The sequence below is a fragment of the Carettochelys insculpta genome, chromosome 4 (genome assembly GCF_033958435.1).
Source record: "Carettochelys insculpta isolate YL-2023 chromosome 4, ASM3395843v1, whole genome shotgun sequence".
Classification (NCBI taxonomy): Eukaryota; Metazoa; Chordata; order Testudines; family Carettochelyidae; genus Carettochelys; species Carettochelys insculpta.
In genome coordinates this window covers 131662905-131685013 of record NC_134140.1, presented here as the reverse complement: position 1 = coordinate 131685013, position 22109 = coordinate 131662905, and the positions used below count along the sequence as shown (strand labels likewise).

General features: G+C 43.6%; 1 protein-coding gene across 3 annotated transcripts in view; it reads right to left on the bottom strand.

Annotated features, from left to right (window-relative positions):
• Nucleotides 1-8914: 8914 nt before the first annotated feature.
• Nucleotides 8915-22109, bottom strand: part of TEX15 (testis expressed 15, meiosis and synapsis associated) — a 74628-nt gene continuing 61433 nt past the window's right edge. For 2 of the 3 annotated variants that reach the window (XM_074993845.1, XM_074993843.1), the window contains exon 10: nucleotides 8915-11409. In XM_074993845.1, the coding sequence (XP_074849946.1) occupies nucleotides 11313-11409 (97 nt within the window). In that variant the 3' untranslated portion in view covers nucleotides 8915-11312. Of the gene's footprint in view, nucleotides 11410-18550; nucleotides 19732-22109 lie in introns of all 3 variants that reach the window. The other variant, XM_074993842.1, reaches the window with a different exon arrangement.

The following is a 22109-nucleotide window of genomic DNA, read 5'->3' as shown; positions in this document are numbered from 1 at the left end:
GGTAGGGGGAGCCTATACAGGAAGGATGGGCTCCACCTAAATCAAGGTGGATCCAGACTGCTGGCATTAAACATTAAAAAGGACATAGAGCAGTTTTTAAACTAAGAGGTGGGGGAAAGCCGATTGGTGCGGGGGAGCACCTGGATCGGACGGAGACTTCTCTTACACGAGGCTCCATAGACAGGGATTCCCTAGAAGTTAGTCAGATAGGGAACGTGGGAAATAATATATGGGCAAGATCAGATGTGAAACAATCGTGCATAAAAAAATCCACCACGTCTGTGAAAGGCGGACATATAAATAGTGGTAGTTTTCTAACATGCTTTTACACTAATGCTAGGAGTCTGTCTAATAAGATGGGTGAACTGGAGTACCTCATATCAAAGGAGGAAGTTGACATAATAGGCATCTCAGAAACATGGTGGAATGAGGACAATCAGTGGGACACTATCATACCGGGATATAAATTATATCGGAAAGACAGAACAGGTCGTGCGGGTGGCGGAGTGGTACTATATGTGAAGGATAATATAGAATCAAATGAAGTAAAAATCCTAAAGGAATCAAAATGTTCCAAAGAATCATTATGGATAACAATTCATTCCTCTAATATGAATATGGCATTAGGAATATATTACCGACCACCTAACCAGGACAGTGATAGTGATGCTGAAATGATGAGGGAGATTAGAGAGGCTATCAAAATAAAAAACACAGTAATAATAGGAGATTTCAATTATCCCCATATTGATTGGGTGCATGTCACCTCAGGACGGGATTCAGAGATTAAATTTCTTGATGCCTTAAATGACTGCTTCTTGGAGCAGCTAGTACAGGAACCCACAAGGGGAGAGTCGATTCTCGATCTAGTCTTGACTGGAACGCAGGATCTGGTCCAAGAGGTAACTGTTACTGGACCGCTTGGAAATAGTGACCACAATATAATAACTTTTAATATTCCTGTGTTGGGAAGAACACCGCAGCGGTCAAACACTCTGGCATTTAATTTCAAAAAGGGGAATTACACTAAAATGAGGAAGCTAGTTAAACAGAAACTAAAAGGTAGAGTAATTAAACTAAAATCCCTGGAAGCTGCATGGAAACTGTTTAAAGACACCATACTAGAGGCCCAACTTAAATGTATACCCCAAATAAAAAAACACAGTAAGAGACCTAACAAAGAACCACCATGGCTAAACAGCCATGTTAAAAAGGCAGTGAGAGAGAAAAGGGCAGCTTTTAAAAAGTGGAAGTCAAATCCTAGTGAGGAAAATAGAAAGGAACATAAACACTCCCAAATTAACTGTCATAATGTAGTAAGAAAAGCCAAAAAAGAGTTTGAGGAACAGCTAGCCAAAAATTCAAAAAACAATAGTAAAATGTTTTTTAAATACATTAGAAGCAGGAAGCCTGCTAAAAAAGCAGTGGGGCCCTTGGATGATAAAGATATAAAAGGAGCGATCAAGGAAGACAGTGCCATTGCGGAGCGATTAAATGATTTCTTTGCTTCAGTCTTCACGGCTGAAGATGTTACAGAGGTTCCTAAATCTGAGCCAGCCTTTTTAGGCGACAAATCTGAGGAACTCACTCAGATTGAAGTGACATTAGAGGAGGTTTTGGAATTAATTGATAAGCTGAATAGTAACAAGTCCCCAGGACCAGATGGCATTCACCCAAGGGTTCTGAAAGAACTCAAATGTGAAATTGCGGAGTTATTAACAGTGGTTTGTAACCTATCCTTTAAATCCACTTTGGTACCAAATGACTGGAAGACGGCCAATATAACACCAATATTTAAAAAAGGCTCTAGAGGAGATCCTGGCAATTATAGACCGATAAGTTTAACATCAGTACCAGGCAAATTAGTAGAAACACTAGTAAAGAGTAAAATTGCAAGGCACATAGAAGAGCACGAATTGTTGGGCAAAAGTCAGCATGGTTTCTGCAGAGGGAAGTCGTGTCTGTCTAATCTATTAGAATTCTTTGAAGGGGTTAATAAACATGCGGACAAGGGGCACCCAGTGGACATAATATACCTAGATTTCCAGAAAGCCTTTGACACGGTCCCACACCAAAGGCTTTTATGTAAATTAGGTGGTCATGGGATAGGAGGAAAGGTCCTTTCATGGATCGGGAATTGGTTAAAAGACAGAAAACAAAGGGTGGGAATAAATGGTAAATTTTCACAATGGAGGGGGGTAACTAGTGGTGTTCCCCAGGGCTCAGTCCTGGGACCGATCCTGTTCAACTTGTTCATCAATGATCTGGAAAATGAGGTAAGCAGTGAGGTGGCAAAGTTTGCAGATGACACCAAGTTGTTCAGGACAGTCAAAACCAAAAGGGATTGTGAAGAACTACAAAAAGATCTCAGCAAACTGAGTGATTGGGCAGCAAAATGGCAAATGAAATTTAATGTGGGTAAGTGTAAGGTAATGCATGTTGGAAAAAATAACCCAAATTACACGTACTACATGATGGGGTCAAATTTAGCTACGACAGATCAGGAAAGGGATCTTGGAGTTATAGTGGATAGTTCTCTGAAGACATCCACGCAGTGTGCAGCGGCAGTTAGTAAGGCAAATAGGATGTTAGGAATTATTAAAAAAGGGATCGATAATAAGACAAAAGATATCATACTTCCCCTATATAAAACTATGGTACGCCCACATCTCGAGTACTGCGTGCAGATGTGGTCTCCTCACCTCAAAAAAGATATATTGGCATTAGAAAAGGTTCAGAAAAGGGCGACTAAGATGATTAGGGGCTTGGAAAGGGTCCCATATGGGGAGAGGCTAGAGAGACTGGGACTTTTCAGTTTGGAAAAGAGGCGATTGAGGGGCGATATGATAGAGGTATATAAAATCATGAATGGTGTGGAGAAAGTGAATATAGAAAAATTATTTACCTTTTCCCATAATACAAGAACTAGGGGACACCAAATGAAATTGATGGGTAGTGGGTTCAAAACTAATAAAAGGAAATTTTTCTTCACACAGCGCACAGTCAACCTGTGGAACTCCTTGCCCGAGGCGGCTGTGAAGGCCAGGACTCTATTAGGGTTTAAAAAAGAGCTTGATAAATTTTTGCAGGTCAGGTCCATAAATGGCTATTAGCCAGGGATAAAGTATGGTGCCCTAGCCTTCATAACAAGGGCAGGAGATGGATGGCAGGAGATAAATCACTTGTCTTCTGTTCTCCTTCTCTGGGGCGCCTGGCATTGGCCACCGTCGGCAGATGGGATGCTGGGCTTGATGGACCTTTGGTCTGACCCAGTATGGCCATTCTTATGTTCTTATGTTCTTATGAGCTTTCATGGGACAGACCCACTTCTTCAGATCATAGCCATACCAGAACAGATTCAATATAAAAAGCACAGAGGGCCAAAAATTATCAAGATTGACAAATCAGAAAAATTGTTATCCATTGATAACCACACTACTTAACAATTTTTCTGATTTGCCAACCTTGGTAATTTTTGGACCTCTGTGCTTTATATACTGAGTGTGTTCTGGTAAGGCTATGATCTGACGAAGTGGGTCTGTCCCACAAAAGCTCACCACCTAATAAATTATTTTGTTAGTCTTTAAAGTGCTACTTGACTGCTTTTTTGTTTTGATAGAATACAGACTAGCACAGCTATCTCTCTGTCACTATTTAACTTGTTCAAGCAGTTTTAGTTTTCCCTATTTTAGCCTCTCATTTGGTAAAACAAAAAAGTCATTTAGCAGTTCGGCTAGGTCTGTATTTTCTGTTATTGTTTTTCCCCGTCACTGAGTGGCAAGAGACCATTCTTGCCAGGGTAATGGGCTTACCTTGTCCTTGGCCTTTATGGTGGGATTGATACACCCTATTACCCTTAGCGACAGTGAAAAGATGTATTACAATTTTCTAGCCAAGACTAAAAAGGTGACTGTGTGATCCAGTGTACACATATGTTACCAATTCACTCTAACCCCCAGCTGTCAGGGTAGCACAGCCTAACAGCCAGAGTTACTAAGTGCAGTGGATTGGATCATCACCCAAGATGGGTGGTAGCCAGGGTAGCAGAGCCCAGGATCTCCATCTCACCTGCCCCATGGTGGTGGTAGGTTCACCTGCCCGAAGACAGGCAGGGACTTGCCCACAATAAGCCAAGCCTTTAGCCAGTTCTAACACTATTTCCCCACTAAATCTCCTGTCCCTTCCTAGCTGAGTCTATAAAGTCTTTGCATAGTGACAAGTATCAGAGGGGTGGCCATGTTAGTCTGTAGTCACAAAAACAAAGAGAAGTCCTGTGGCACCTTATAGGCTAACAGATGTATTGGAACGTAAGCTTCAGTGGGTCTTTGCCCATGAAAGCTTATGCTCCAAAATGTTAATCTATAAGGTGCCTCAGGACTTCTTGTTGTTGTTCTAAAGTCTTTGTTGTCCATAGTCTGCCACTCTCTGCAGCCCCTGCAATATCCCGTCTGTCAAAGGCTATGTCTGCACTATGAGATAAATTCAAATTTATTAATATTGATTTTGTAACACTGGATTTTATAAATTCAAATGTGACTATCCTCACCTCCCCTCGTGCTCCTCACAAAGCTGACTCATTGCTGCCACACAATCGGCAAACATCGATTATTGCAGCAGTGCATTGTGGGAACCTATTCCACAGTTCCGTCATCCCTGTAGCATTCTGGTATTTTTACTGGTATTTGACATCATCTTGCCACATTGCATTGCCCTCATTCCCCTCCAATGGTAAGCAAACGTCCATTTTGCCAGGTGGAAGGAAGGAAAACTAGTCCCTCTGCAAAGATCACCAAATGCACAGAAATCTCTCTCTTCAAAAAATGAATTGCTTTTTAAAACTGTACCTGTAACTGAATTATGAAAGCTATTATAAAAATCAGAACAAAAAAGCAGTCAAGTAGCACTTTACAAATGAACAAAATAATTTATTAGGCGAGCTTTTGTGAGACAGACCCACTTCTTCAGACCATAGCCGTACCAGAACAGACTCAAGGCACAGAGAACCAAAAACAGTAATCAAAGTTGACAAATCAGAAAAAAATTATCAAGGTGAGCAAATCAGGGAGCAGAGGGGCTGGGGGAGGAAGGGAGTCAAGAATTAGATTAAGCCAAGTATGCCAAAGAGCCCCTATCATGTCCCAGAAAATTTGCATCCTGGTTCAACCCATGTGTTAATGTGTCAAACTTGAATATGAAAGAGAGTTCAGCAGCCTCTCTTTCAAGAGTGTTGTGAAAATTCCTCTTCAGTAAGAGGCAAACTGTTAAGTCATTAACAGAATGGCCCACTCCACTAAAATGCTGGCTGACCAGTTTGTGGATCAGGAGTGTTTTTAATGTCTGTTTTTGTGCCCATTAAATCTTTGTCTAAGAGAGTTTGAAGTCTGTCCAATATACAAAGCATCTGGGCATTGTTGGCACATGATGGCATGTATGATGTCAGGTGTGGGTCTTCTCACCGGGCCCTCCACTGACTGCCTCCCCCGCCCCCACATTCCCTTAATCACATCTGATCCCTCAAAGTAATACAGGGACAATGAAAAGCATAAAGAAAGAGTAGATAGTAAAGGTTTTGAAAAAAAGAGATTTGGCGAGGGAGGGTATTTGGCTTCCTAGTCCATTATAGTTTCTGGCCCTCCACCCACTCTTCCCTACATGAAGGGGTCCAAAGTTAGAAGAAAGAGGATAGAAAAGATAAGACAAAAATTTTTTGGCTTCCCTCTTCTCTACACAGACATTGCCAACATGGGGGATGGGGCTCGCCAAATGTCATTGCCATTGCGGGGTGGTTTGGTATTTAGGAGGTTGAATGGCCCACTGACATGGTCCCCAAAAATTTTTTTTGGGTGTGGAGGGCCACTTGAACTGCCCTCCCTTGGGCGGCAGCCAGTCCCTGCAATTCATAGCTGCTGGGGGGAGACTTCCTCCTGGTGACAGCTAGCCCTCCCCCGCTGGTTCCTTGTTGGGGCAGCGGGGGGGTTCAGTGGGGGGCCAGTTCAGGCACTAACAATCTTAGCCACCAGGGCAGACATTCCCAGCAGCAGAAAGGCCCTGAAAATATTTGTGGTGGGGGGGGCCCAGTTGGAGCAGCCCCCCCCCCCGATGGCTGCAAGACCCCAGAAATCTTTCCCATCCTTTGAGCCCTAACTGTGCACAAGGCGGAGCATGGTGCTGCCTGGCAGCAAGGTCAGCACCGAATGGCAGGCACGTCCTTTTATTGGGTTGGGGGCTAGCCAGATGATGTGGTTGAACATGGGAAAGACCCCCCCCACTGCATGGTGCCTGGGGGCGGGGGCGCATGCACTAATGTAAACTGCTGAGAAGCTTCTAGGCCTCTTATACAAGCACCACCCCCACAACACCCTTTTCTTCCACATGGTGCAGTGGGGCAGCGGCTGGCACCAAGCAGCACAGAAAAATACACCAAGTGCTTAGCTAGCACTGGTTGAGACAGAACCACAAACTCCATGCAGGGGCTATTGTAATGGGTAGATGCACTCACTGTGCTAATAGTAAAGAAGGAAAGACAATTTTCAAGCTCTCATACAAACAACCCCACAGGCACAGGCTTCCTGGCCCTGATCTGAAATTCTCACTCTTCCTGTTACCTGATTCCAGCACCACTGGGGAGCAGCGGCCAGAGCAGAGCACTTTGTGGGGTACATATTGGACAGCTCTGCAGGCTAATAAATGCAATTTTAAGATGTGGCACTTCCACGCTGGCCTTTATTGGAACTTTTAAATTCAAACTTGACCCTATACCCAGCTGGTTCCAACGATGATATATCAATATTAGTGCTTCCTAAATCAAGCTAATGGTATTTACAGTGGAGACAGTCCCGTGGTAATATTGAGCTAACTGCCTTAAATTCAAATTTCTCTCTCAGGGTGTGTTTACACAGGCACAAATCTTCGAAATGGCCATGCTAATGGCCATTTCGAAGATTACTAATGAGGTGCGGAATTGAATATTCAGCAGCTCATTAGCATTAGGACGCTTCTGGCCGTGGCGCTCGAAAGCGCCGCTTTCAAACACACGTGGCTTGGCGTGCCTACATGGGGGTCATTTTCAAAAGGACCCTGCACATTTCAAAATCCCCTTATTCCACTCAGATGAACAGAATAAGGGGATTTCGAAAGGTGCAGGGTCCTTTTGAAAAGGACCCCCGTGTAGCCATGCCGAGCCACATGCGTTCTAAAGCAGTGCTTTCGAAGTGCTGTGTCCAGAAGCATCCTAATGCTAATAAGGTGCTGAATATTCAGTTCAGTGCCTCATTAGTAATCTTTGAAATGGCCATTAGCATGGCCATTTTGAAGATTTGTGCCCGTGGAGACACACCCTCGCTGTAGACGTAGCCTCCATCTGATCCCATTCAGCTGGCCTCTAAACCTTGGAATGCAAACAACCCACTTTCTGGAGTTAGCAATGCACTTTCTTCACCAGCAGATAGTCCAGACCAGGCCCCTCTCAGGCCTTTTATATCCTGGTTCCAGCTGGAGCACGCCCAACAGAGCAAGAGATGCATGCCCTCTCTGGCTAACAGAGAGGGGTTAACCATCATGCATCAGTTCAGGCTCTTACCTTAGAACCAGGAAGAGACCCACGATGGGGTGGATTTGTAGAATGTTTTCTTGTTATCCTTTACGTCTGTAGTTACTTTAATCTTATTTTGGGTCTTGGCCTTTTTAATTACGTTCCTACATGCTTGTCGTGTTTTTCAGGTTTTGGTTTTTTTAAAATATATTCATCCTGTGTAATTTTACCTTTTTTTTTTTGTAGGATTGTTTTCGGAGTTTCAGATAATTGAAGATTTCCTGATTAAGCCAGGATGGTCTCTTGCCATGCTTTTGACCTTTCTTATGCAGTGAGATCTTTTGTTCTTGTGCCACTAATCTCACTCAAAACATCACCAATTCTTTTGAACTATTTTTCCCCTTAGACTTCTTTTCTCATGGTATCTTACCTACTATTTGTTGAGTTTGTGAACCCTGCCTTCTTGAAATTCATTATCTTTATTCTGCTGTTCTCCCTCTTACCATTCCTTAGAATCATGAACTCTATTATTTCATGTTATCAGAGGGGTACCCAGGGTAGTCTGTGTCCACAAAAATAACGAAAAGTCTTGTGGCACCTTAAAGACTAATTTTAGACTTCTGGAATCTCCACTACATTGCATCTGATGAAGCGGGTGTTTGCCCACAACAGCTTATGCTTCAAAACATGTTAGTCTATAAGGTGCCACAGGAGTTCTTGTTGCTTCTATTATTTTATTATTATTGTCACACAAGCTGCCTTCCACTTTTAAATTCTCAAACAGTCCCTCCTTATTTGTCCAAATCACTTCCAAAACAGTGTATGGGAGCAGCCTTCTCCAGTCTGAAATAAAAACACAATAATCTCCAATACATTCTGAGTATGTGTTGGATAATCTGTGCCCTGCTGTGGTATTCCAACAGATATCTGAGTAGTTGAAGTCCCTCATCACCACCAAGTCCTGTGCCTTGGATTTTTTTGTTAGTTGTTCCTCCTTATTATCTGCAAACTTTGTCAACTGTTTACCTCTTTTTCCAGATAATTTCTGAATATGTTGAACTGCATTGTTTCCAGTACAGACCCTTGAAGGACCCAGCTATGTACCACTCTCCACTGTGAAAATTAGCTATTTCTATCCTTTGTTTCCTATCTTTTAATTAGTTATTCATCTGTGAAAGGACCTTTCTCTTATTCCACACCACCTGAGTGTGACTATGGAAGCAGCTATAAAAAAGTGCTAAAAGTCTGTAGTCAAAAGTCTACAGCCTCTTCCAATACTTCAAACAGAATCAAAAATTCTACCATATGCATTTTAATATATTCAGAAGAAAATTAGTAGAATGCAACAAAATACAATATACAGCAATATAGTAAATGCTTTTATTCAAAAATAACAAACTAAATTCTGCATTATTATACTAGTAGATACTCATAGTAACCCATTGTATAAAGCTGTAAGTCATTTGCATCCCTGCTGTAACTCTCCTGGCTTCACTGGGGATATACCAGACATTAATCTGGCCCAGTATGCCTAGCGGTGTATGTAAATGCTGTCATTTAAAACTAAACAAATAGAAAATTCAAGCTGACTGGAGGTGTATAAAAGTCTTAAAATATTCCCTGCTGTACTTAAGCATGAAACAGCACTCTACTGCAATTTAGAGGTATGAAAAAAGGGGAGATTATCGTTCATCCAAAAAGTGGAGATGTAATGGAAAGAGGCAAGACATAATTTCTCCAGTCTGAAAACACCCCATTGATAATATGCCTGCACTAAACACACATGCTTATTTTTCCACACTATTGCTACCAACTGACCATCTGTAAGTGTAATCAGCTGTGTAAAACAAAATGATGAGAAGTGTTACATTTGTGGAAGTCTGTTTTCTGGCCGATGAAAATTTACATTGTCCAATTATGTTGAAGGATGATTTCAGATATTACATGTGTATATCAGATGTAGAAATTACCAATTAAGGGCTTAATCCTGCTCTTAAATAGAGGGATTTCTGTTACCACAGAGTAAGTGAGATCATCTGCTATTTAGTTGTGAAGAGGAACTGATTTTTACAAGGTAGAAGTGGTCCCTATGCAGTCTATCTCAAATTGCAATCAGGAATGAAAACCTGGTCCCACTGAGATCAATGGCAAAAGTTCTGTGATTTCAGTGGGACCAGGATTTTACCCAGATCTCTCTTTTGATTAATATAATTCACCTCTAATTATAATTATAGTAACTTGTTCTCATAAAAATTCTACAGTAAAGAAATAACATTTAGAAAATACCAGTGATTGTTCAGCAAAGAGACTAACATAAACCCTGGAGTATTCTGCATATTATGAGTTCAACATAAGCATTTTAATTTTTCTGTAAAATCTGTGCTTTTAATGTGAATTGTATAGCTTTTGCTATGTTCTAAATTACCCCATTATAGATACCTAACTGTAACTATACTGTCAGTACTCATTGCTTCTGTACTATCTGCTACAATATTTTTAAAGACCTGCTAAATACATACAAATAAAATATCAATTTTACACATGTACTGTACAATTGCGGTTAACATTTAAAATTAAAAATGTCAGTAAGACCTGTATACTTGGAATAGTTCTAAGAAAACTATACAACATTTACAAAAATAGGTCTTCTCAATTCGTAAATAAACTGAAAGTATTTCAACCACTGTACTAACAAAGATTCATAGAGTAAAGCAATGTCAGGGTAAAAACTGCTTGGATTGAAACACATTTGTTAGTTATTTGCATATCAGATATAATAAAATATTAACTCCAATTACAGAAAATAATTCCCATAAAATTGACGAATTAAATTTCCCTATTCCAATCTCTTACATAAAAGAGCATTCCCCCAGCCAGCAGCAAGTATGGGCACATTTTCTGCAAAAGCAGATGTGAATGGTGTGTCCTACATTGGCCCACTACAGTGGCGTGAATTTCACTCAAGTATTCAGAATTGACTATTGATATTGAAAGTCTGAGGCCCAGCCTTTGTTCAAAACCTGTGTTTGAAAGCTAATCACACATTAAAAGTTCCATTTTCATCTTTATTAGATGTTAAAGGAACATAATCATATCACAATACTAAGAGTTAACTAAAAATCTTTAACATATTAGGGTCAAATGCAGAGACACCATGCCCAGTGAGATTAAAGGGCTGTCCAAAGTGTGTCTAATAAACAGAGGGAAAAAATCCTGCTCTAGGTCAAAGCCATAGAGCCACTTCACAGCTATTACTTTAATTAGTCCTTTAACTGCCACCCTCCTTTTTTTTTTTACACTGCAGAACCATGCTGGTCTTCTCAATTCGTGAAAAACTAAAAGTATTTCAACCATTGTACTAACAAAGATACATAGAGTAAAGCAATGTCAGGGTAAAAACTGTTTGGATTGAAACACATTTGTTAGTTATTTGCATATCAGATATAATAAAATACTAACTACAATTACAGAAAATAATTCCCAGGGCTATCAGAGGGCCCTCAGTGGTCACTGAGATGTTCCTTCTTGTACATTTGTTCCTTCTTGTGTGTTTGAGTTTTTAAAATCATGTAAGTTATGCTGTTCACTAATGACTTAATCCTGCACCCATAGAAATCACAGAAAACTCTAGCTGACTTTATGTCTTAAAAAAGGAGTAATTTTGATGTGATAGTTCTGAAAGAGCAAATTATGTTGCCTTCAGAACATTATGCAGTATTTTGTATTGTATAATCAGCAGCAAATCTATACAAGCATTTTAAATACTTAAAACTAAACATGTTTAACAAAGAAAAAGCACAATAAACAATGCTGAACCAAAATGTTGCCATGGGATTGGTTTCAATATCCAGGATGAAAATGCATCTGTTGCCAGGGAGCTGGAAACAAAGAAAAATATACTTGAGAAAAGATTAGAGCACAAGAAATAAAGATTCCTCTTTCTACCCTCCAGAGCCCCTGCAAATACCAACACTTTTTACTTCTGTTGCATCTTCTGATGGTTTTGAAAGCATTCAGAGACTCTGAAGCCCTAACCTTCCCCCTTTGCAAAAGAGAGCAAGAGGCCTGTGGACCTTAAAAGTCCTTTAATTCAATTCTTCCTGGACAAGGGTGAATTTCAAGCTTTATAAATATTTATAATGAGTTAACGCTGATAGTATTTGTCCAAGCGTACATAAATCTGTGGAATAGGGGGGGTTAGAACCCAGTTAGACTGATTCCCAGTCCGACACTTCAATTCCTAGCAGAATTCCTTTGTGTGAGTATTTATAAATGTAAAATGTATTGGAGTTTCAAAATGCCTACGTGATTTAAGAGCACAAGTTCCACTGAAAGTCAGTGGCATGTGTGCTTCTAAGTCAAATACCTACTTTGGAAAAATCGCACCTATGTTCTCATCCATTCACGGCAAATATAATTTGAATTAATATAAACATTGAATACCTTATAAATCCGAAGCACTAGAAAATATCAAAAATTTTCTCAGATGGCAGCAAAGCAGCTCTGACCCTATGGAGAAAAATCCCCCTGCTCTTTGTAAACTAAACCTACTTTAGTACAAAAAGGAAATAAATCTCCTCGGTACAAACGCTCATCACCACTTGTTTTCATTTACGGTGAGGGTGGGAGAAATGATTACCTCAAAAAGAGTGGTGTTGGGCAGAGGAGGAATTAAAAAGACCTAACAAAAGATGACAACTATTATTAGCACAAGAGAATCAAAAACCACGCATCCAATTTTTGTACACATCTCTGTGGACAAGTGAATACATGGTTGCTGGGAACAGGAAAGAGGAGTTACTTACCAGTACAGTAAACCGCCGCTTTATGCAATTTTGACATTCATGTTAATATGATCAACACATATTTTAAAATCCTGGGCTCCAGCCACACTCTTCCCTCAGCTGGGAAGCCAGGGGGAAGATGCAGGACTGCTCCTTTTAGCACTCCGCCACCGGCTCCAGAGCACTGAAAGGAGCAGCCCTGCAGCTACCCCCGACTTCCCCCCAGCCGGAGGAAGCCAGGGGGATGCTGCTGTTGGGAGGACAGGAGGGTAAGAGTCCTTCAGCTGCAGGGAGCTGGGAACCAGGTGCAGTAGCGTCTGGTCAGTTTCCTGGCTCCCACAAGCAGCTGCTAAGCCTGGCTCCTGGCACCTCCTCCCCGCAGCTGCGCAGGAGCCTGGAAAGTGACCACGTGCTGCTGTGCCTGACTCCAGGCTTCCAGGGGCTTGGAGAAGGTGTCCTCCTCCCCTGACTTACGTGAAATGTGAGTTACGCAGGGGTTGCTAGGAATGGCCTATGCTTGTGCACTACAGCTATGGACTGTCACTTCTAAGCATTACTGCCCTAGACTACTGTAATTAGGCTTTATTGCCTAGGGGTTGTTGATACCGGGCACTATTGATGGTATGTGCTACAGCCAGGGACAGCTGTTGCAAGGCATTACTGCCCTGGACTACTGATGCTAGGCACTGTCTGGGGGTTGCTGACACTAGACCAATCACTGGGGCATTTTGAATAGTAGATGGCTGAAGAGGGTAGCACTCTCTATGAATGAGCCCACCACGGAACCTGCTTACGTCATCTCACATACACCATCCACATGTGCTGCCACCACCAAAAGATGCGTGTGCGCCAACGACGGGGGTGGATCTTTTATTTATACACCTTGTCCCAAACCATATAGTTTATGCCAGTACTGAAAGAAGTAGACTTAGGATGAAGTTTGCCGTGTCAGATGAAGACACTAAATGACTAGACCTGCTGGGGAAATATATCCCCTCAGCCAATTCTTCAGAAGGCGATCAAGCCTCATGGAGTGTTGCCTGTCAGCTCTAAGCGCCAGAGAAGGGGGCGTGCTCAGTTCTAGTCCTGTGTCTGATATTGCAGAGTGTACTAATGAGAGGCTTGGTGTAAGGCGAAAGGCCGAGGACAACAGTCAGTGCTTTGTTAACATACAGCAAAGCTAAAGGCCTCAAGCCTGAATAACTGTGGGTTAAAGCAAAAACTGTGCTAGGTACATTCTGCCCACAGAAATGCAGCAAGAGACAGAGCTGATAAGTCACAGGGCCTAAAAGCAGATATGAACACCTAAAAGCACCCAGAGCCAGGCACTTAGTGATACACATAAACACATCCTGCTTAACACCACGCACTTCCCATACCCTCCCCATAGACAGCAGCTTAGCACCAGGTACATTCCATCCCAAGTTCAGGAGCAGGTCGTAATGACAAGATTAGGCATAGTGGTTTTTTGATGGTACCACCACTATTCCTCAAGTTAATGGATAGATCTAGTTACACTGAGGGACGTCAATGTATTACAATGAAGAGGTTGTCACTGGATATGTAACTTGTTTATACCTGTGTGTAACGGGCTGTGTCAAGTGACCTAGTGGATGATAGAACCCCCTTGCAATCAACTGATTCACATCCATTGTCACAGCATATACCAATACTCTCGAGTTATACTGGAGACTCATGAGGGTGTTGGAGACCATACATCAACGACAATAAACCTGGTTCCAGGGCCTTCGTACCCACTTGATTTGTGGTTCTTCTTGCGGACGCTCTGAGGTCTGCAGTGTCAGCTAATGGCAGGGTCTACACTGTTGTCCAAAGAAAGCACACGCACACGGCCAAAGTGATTAACACCAAAGAGAGCAGACTGGACATCTGCGCACTGTTCCCGCAAAGACATCCGACAACACAGAGTTAAGAGGCATGATCCTGAGAGCTTTGGGCCACTGCTATGTGGTCTGGGTCAGACTGCACACTCACGGTACATGGCATAAAATGTATTCTCTGTCTTCTCCTGCCTGGTGGGTCTTGATGGGAAAGGCACTTGAAGCTGCATCCGCCTCTCAAGGCAATAGAAGCACTTCTGCTGGCTGTCACTGACTGAGAAAATCTGGATCCAGGAGATGCACTTCTTAAAGCTTCGGAGGTTTAGCATAACAGTGATCTGGTGCAGCAGGTATATGGAAAGCCCAGATCTAACTCTCTAACTGAGTGCCAAGTTAAACACTATCACAAGCTACTAATAAGAAAAGAGCGCAGACAGAGAAACACTGAAAAGTTTTATAGACACTGAAGAAGTTCCATCACAGACCTTGCAGCAGTAGAAAGGAACTGGAAAGGTGGTCAATTAATATGGCTTTTTATGTTCTTGGGTCAAAGCACAAGGAGAGGAAGACGACACACGTGGGCCGACACTGTTAGCAAAAATCATCTGGTCTCAGGCGGACAGAGTGTATAGCACCCACAGTGGAATGTGTAAGGACCGTCTCGTGAAGTACTAGTATTAGTGGTGATAAGAGACAGTTACCTGTTCTGTAACTGGTGTTCTTCAAGATGTGTTGTTTATGCCAACTCCAAGGTGGGGGTGTGCGATGGAGCATGCCCAGTTGCTGGAAGCTTTTTGCCCCAACCAATAGCCGTAGGGTCAGTGCAGCACTGCCTGGAGTGGCACCTGCGTGGCAACCAATATATGCACTGCCTGACCCACCCCTCGCTCAGTTCCTTCTTGATAGCTACTCCGACAGTGGGAAAGGCGGGAGGGTTTTGGGATGGACATGAGCAACACCAGCAACTTGAAGAACACCAGTTACAGAACAGGTCACTGTGTTTTCTTCTTTGAGTGATGCTCATGTGCATTCCAAGTTGGGTGAATACAAGCCAGTGCCTAGGAGGCGGGGTTGAAGCCCTGGATGGAATGTAGTACAGCCCTGCCTATGGCAGTGTCGTCTCTAGAGTGCTGCATCAACGCATAACAGGCTGTAAGTACGTGTATGGAGCACAAGGTGGCTGCCCGGGAGATATCCTGGATAGGGACCCAGGCCAAATATGCTGCTGAGACAGCTTGAGCTCTGGTAGAGTGAGCTCTGATTGCGGGGAGGGGGGACCCCACCAGCTTATAGCATTCCTTAATGCAGGCCACTTGCCAGGAGGAGATCCATTGGGAGGAGACTGGGAGGACCTTCATCCTGTCTGCCATCACCACAAACAACTGCTGGAACTTCCTAAAGGGTTTGGTCGTGTCTATGTAGAAGGCAGCTCCCTCTGAACATCTAGAGCATGTAAACTCTGCTCCCCAGGGGAGGCATGAGGTTTCGGGTAAAAGATCAGTTGTGAGATGTCCTGGTTAACATGAAAGGGGGAGACCACCTTTGGCAGGCATGCCGGATGGGGTCTCAACATGACCTTGTCCTTGTGGAACACTGTATACAGCGGCTCCACCATCAGAGCCCTTAGTTCTGACACCCTCCTGGCCCAGGTAATGGCCACCAAGAATGCCGTTTTGTAACTAAGAAATAGGAGGGAACACGAAGCAAGGGGTTTGACAGGTGCCCCCATGAGTCTTGCGAATACCAGACTGAGGTCGCACACTAGCAGAGGGGGTTGCTCCTGCCATCTGACCCTTTCCAGGTCCTTCATAAACTTTTTTACCACAGGGTCTGAGAAAACTGATGATAGACCCAGCCCAGGGTGAAGGGTCAAGTTAGCCGCTAAGTGCGCCTTGATAGAGGATAGTGATAATGCTTCCTGACTCAAATACAACAAGTAGTCCAGAATAACCAGTATCGGAGTCTGTAGTGGGGATAACCCCTCTTGAGCTGCCCAGAGAGAAAATCTTCTCCATTCGGGGATATATATATATATATACACATATCATCTTTCACAGGTCCTGGGCATGAGAGCTCCACCGCTTTCAGCCATGGACCTTCCACGCTGTGAGATGTAGTGCTTGAAGGCTGGGGTGCTGCAGTCTCCCCTCCTCCTGCGTCAACAGGTCTGGGGATAATGGGCGTGTGACTGGGTCAAATCCTGAGGACTAGACTATTTATGCAATCACATGGGACTAACCTATTTCCACCCTCCTCATTGTGATGATAGGGGATGGCAGACCTAGGCCGTGTCTACACTAGCCCCAAACTTCGAAATGGCCATGTAAATGGCCATTTCGAAGTTTACTAATCAAGCACTGAAATACATATTCAGCACCTCATTAGCATGTGGGCGGCCGCGGCACTTCGAAATTGACACTGCTCGCCGCCGCGCGGCTCATCCAGATGGAGCTCCTTTTCGAAAGGACCCCGGCTACTTCGAAGTCCCCTTATTCCCATCTGCTCACAGGAATAAGGGGACTTCGAAGTAGGCGGGGTCCTTTAGAAAAGGAGCCCCGTCGGAATGAGCCATGCGGCGGTGAGCCGTGTCAATTTCGAAGTGCCGTGGCTGCCCGCATGCTAATGAGGCACTGTATATGTATTTCAGCGCTTCATTAGTAAACTTCGAAATGGCCATTTACATGGCCATTTCGAAGTTTGGGGCTAGTGTAGACACAGCCCTAGTGCCGAAAGGGACAGAGGGTTAAGTACAGGCACGAGGAAGAGAAGGGGAACCAGTTCTAGAGAGAGCCAATACTGCAGCCTTTCTAATTTTATTCTACATCAGCTCTGACCCTAGGTCATTTAGCCTAGTTAAGAGCTTGGTTACACAGCCACTTTGGTTGTACAATGAAACAATTCTATCACTGACTAGGTAAAGTTTCAGAATGAACAGCAGCAGCCTGAGGGAACCAGGGGTGACACTCACCCCTTGAAAGAAGGCCTGCACAAGGCTTACACATCATTTCACTCCTCAAAATAAGGGGTGAGAACAGGACAACTTAAGTGGTGCACAAGTGAGGATTTCACTCCAGGCCTTTATCATTAAGCACAAAAATACCAAAGAGAACGTTTCCCAAAGGAAAGGTAACAGTAATAACTCAAACGGAGAGCACAACTAGATCCTTAGCCTGAGACACTGACAACTAGGAAAACTAAAAGGCTAAGAATGTGCAACTAGTTCAGGTATCTACTGGCTGAAAAATGCCTCATACAGTAAACCTCCGATTTACGGACCCCGATTTAGCTACACTTCAGGAACAGCAGATGCCCACCAACCCCCCCACGCCCATTGCCTCCATACTCCTCTTAATCACAGCCCGTAAAATCCTAAATCCCCCCACCTCCCCAAAAAACATACATTACGTGACTTACCAGAGATGCTGGAGCCGGAGCCGCTGCTGCTGTAGCTGGACAGGCCGTCGCATCCAGCCACCGCAGCTGGAGCCTGCGCAGTGGCCAGGACCGCTGCCGCCACTGGAGCCACCACGCGCTCCTCCCACCAGGGGTGGGGTGCCCTCGCATACGCGTCCCATCCCTGGTGGGAAGAGCACGTGGTGGCTCCAGCAGCGGCTCCTCCAGGCTCTGACGGAGACTCCAGCCACAGCGGGGCCCCAGCTGCAGATCTAGCAGCCCTAGCCACGGCACAGCCCCAGCGATGGCAGAGTCTCCTGCCACGGCGCCTCCTGCTGCCATGGCAGAGTCTCCAGCTGCGGTGGGGCTCCAGCAGCTCCTCCATTGGCAGCAGCAGTTCCAGCTCCAGTGGTGAGTCACCAGCATTTTGCGGGGGCGGGGGAGTCTGAGGCTGGGTGGGCAATAAACTCTCGGACTTAATGGAGTTTCAGATTCAAGACACCCCTCCCCACTTTAGTCCATTAAACCAAGGGTTTACTGTACTTTGTTAACTTTTGCAAGAAGGCACTCATTGGAGGGGGGCATTGTGGAGGTCACATTCCCAGCCTTTCAGTAAGGAAGGGCTTATTGCATTATTTAGCGATAGAGCTACATTCTGGCTGAGACTTCACAATCCCCAAAGGCAACTCTTAGTCCTACATACAGTGAAACGGTAAAGGAGGATTGATTTATGAAGACTGAAATCATACTTTCACCGCCCCATTTTGAAGACAGTGGCACAAAGTCAGATGTGACTCACTGATTCGTAGAGAGCATAGTTTATGGCTTGGTATGTGGCGGAGTGTATCGTTTGAAAAATCATTGGATCAAGGCCGTAAGCTTCCCAGAATTTGTTCTACCCGAGGCCGAGGCAGAAAAGTAATGTCTAGATTTAAACACCTGAACTCACCACTACAAAATATGAAAAAAAAAATTACTAAATTCAGTAGTCATGCACTTACTGCTGGTCCAAACAGCTTCTGAGGATGATCCTGCATTGGAAGGATATGGAAAAGGCCCTTGTGACCATGGCTGACTTGTGGCATACTGTGGTAAAGATGGCATCTGAGAGTTGTAAGGAAGAGGCATCTGAGAACTAAAATATCCATGCACTGGATATGTTTGACCATAGTTAGGCACTTGTTGCTCTCCAACAGCAGCATAACTAAACGACTGGGAGTAAAACACATCAGTGTGGGCATTATATACATTACTCGCAACTGCAGATGTGCCAGAATGAGCAAACTGTTGCACTTCACAAGTTATTCCCTGGTAAGTCTGGGTTGTGGAACTGCCATTGCTTGCACCCTGATGACAAGAATAAAATGAATAGTAAGGATAGGATGTCTCATAAGCCGATACTGAAGAATCTTGCACTGGAGGTGTTGATGGTGGAGGTTCATTTTGACAGAGAGCGGAATGTTCAGCAGAGCTCTTCGCTTGTTCTTTGGGAGATCGTTCCAAAAGAGAGCACACCAATTGTGATCCTGTATTTTTATTTTCTATAAACAGAGGATCTGAAGTACAGGCAGCCTCACTGCTAGCACCCTCCGAATTCTCCTCATGTGTCTTTTCTTTTCTATCAGGTTTTGTGCCTAAATTATTAGTTGTACTATATACAGCCAGTAAACTGGATCTTGATAGATTTCCTGTGGTGTCTGATTCATACACAGGATGTAGATTTTGGGAAGTACATTCAGCAGAACTATCACCTAGTTTTGCCGTTGACCTAAAAGATTTTTGTGCTGAACATAAAGCAGTCTCAAGAGACTTTTGAAACAGTGGGTATTTTTCAAAAGACAAATGGGCATTTTCACATTTTTTGTCATGGTGTGCAAAATCTTCATGATGTTTTCTTGTAATTTTGTTAAAATTGCTGCATCTTCTAATCATAGGCTTTAGGTTTGCTGAGCTTGACTGCCTGGCAGAGTGTTTTAAATTAAGAGGTGAGCTTTTCGAACCATCTGGAGTAGATTTAACAGGTGGAGAGCAATAAACAGCCTCCAGATCTTTTGAATGCAAAGGTGAGTTCCGTAATTGGTCTTGCAGAGCTTTTTCTAGAGGCCTCTTGTTTCCTACATTATCCAGTGAGATATTCAATGCTCGATCTTGTTCGTTTTGGGGATTAACTCTTGCGTTCTCTCTAAAAAGAGCAAAACATAATTATATACTTGTATATCCACACTTCTTTTTTATCCCATTTGTAACAAAGAATACATACACATCACTATAGGATATGGGTACAGACTGAACCTCTCTAATCCAGAACTCTCTCATCTGGCAAACTTCGTAATCCAGCATGATTTGAGATAGCCAGATGACCACTTATCATGGGTGTGGCCAAGTTTCCCGTGGTCCCATAAAGTTTGCTTACAGCCACCTGTCCTGGCTCTCAGTGTTCTGTGCTGTTATTCAGCTCTAATTTGCTCCTAAATGTCTTCTAAGAGCTCAGTAAGCAGTGGAAGGGTTGGTAATCTGCTAGAAAATATAGACCTCCCATCATCCATCAAATTTTCTCATCCAGCACCAGTCAGATCCTGAAGGTGCCAGATGAGAGACTTTCAACCTATACGAAAATAACTGTTCACAAGTGAAGTGAATAAACATTTGCTTTAATTATTTAAATAAAAATGGAATAACAACTCACTAGTTCACACTATTTTATAATTACATGGTGTAATACTGTGCAGTATTATTCCACACAACTTTGTTGTTCTATAGTCCAGACTCATGTTATTCAGGATTACAATTTTTTTTCAGTTGTTATTATTCTAGAATTTCCTCAATAATGTTTAGTCCATACAGTCCAGTGTGGAAGTATTCTAACTGAGCAAAACTGACCAAGGTCCAAATTACACACCCAATGCCTGAAGAAACCACGAAGGAACTCTCTTCCTTGGTCTTCTGTATTCCTTCACTATTGGCTACTGAAGAAAATGGGGAGGATTCAAACCCTTGTTTTCCTGAAGTATCTTTAAGTTTCTGTACCTTTAACTGGTGCTCTGCCCTCTGCACTCAAGTAGGCTATGTCTACGCTAGCCAAAAACTTCAAAATGGCCATGCAAATGGCCATTTCGAAGTTTACTAATGAAGCGCTGAAATACATATTCAGTGCTTCATTAGCATGTGGGCAGCCGCGGAACTTCGAAATTGACACTGCTCGCTGCCGCGCGGCTCGTCCGGACGGGGCTCCTTTTTGAAAGGACCCCACCTACTTCGAAGTCCCCTTATTCCCATCTGCTCATAGGAATAAGGGGACTTCGAAGTAGCTGGGGTCCTTTCAAAAAGGAGCCCTGTCTGGACGAGCCACGCGGTGGCGAGCCTCGTCAATTTTGAAGTGCCACGGCTGCCCGCATGCTAATGAGGTGCTGAATATGTATTTCAGCGCTTGATTAGTAAACTTCGAAATGGTCATTTGCATGGCCATTTTGAAGTTTTTGGCTAGTGTAGACATGGCCGTAGAGAGTGGTGCACCAGTTGAAATATTTCATCATCAGATCCCCTGACATATAAGCCAAGTGAAAGAGTGATCTAGGATTCCAGATGACAGAAATAAAAAAATGAATGAATGCTCTGTTCTGAAATCAGGCAGTTCATGGTCCTATTAATAACTTTTAATGGTAACAAAAATATGTACTTGCAAGGTAACAATTTGATAACTCCACAATAAGTGTTGATCTAGCATCAGAGGACAGAGAAACAGTAGCAAATGTCCCATTTCTAAATTTATTACATCTAGAAATCTGATTTGATAATTACAGGATTTTAGATTCAAAGTGTAATTTCTGCTCTTTCCTCCACCCTAAAATATTACTGTTAACATTCCTTCCTTATCCAACGCTTACTTCTCTGCTCCCTGCACTTCTCCTGCAGCTGCCTTAGAGAGAAGACCATGTCAACGGTAGACCTCTCTGCGTGGAATCCGCACTGCGATTGGGGATACACCCTCTCAGCAATCTTCTGGAGTCTGCCAAGGATGACGTGAGCGAACAGTTTACCAGTGACGCTTAGGAGGGAGATTCCACGGTAGTTGTTGCAGTCGCTTCTGTCTCCTTTGTTCTTATACAACATTACAATGTTAGCGTCGTGCATATCCTGTGGAACCTCACCCTCTTTCCAGCACAGGCACAGTAGCTCATGTAGGGGTTCCAGGAGTGCGTCCGTGGCACATTTGATTACCTCTGGTGGTATACCATCCTGACCAGGGGCCTTTCCTGCTGCAATGCTGTCGATGGCTCTCTTCAGTTCATCCACAGTCGGTTCTTGATCCAGTTCGTCCACTACTGGTAGGAGCTCGATGGCATCGAGGGCTGCGTCAACCACAACATTCTTGCGTGAGTACAGCTCGGAGTAGTGCTCAACCCAGCGCTCCATCTGTTTGGCTTTGTACTGCTCTAAACCTGGTGGAAGGCCCCACATTGACGCCAGAAAGATGGCAAACTCGGAGAAAGCTGAAAAGTTCAGAGAGACCCTCCAGGAAAATCTGCACAGCGGCCCTGGGGGCGCCAATGAGACATCCAA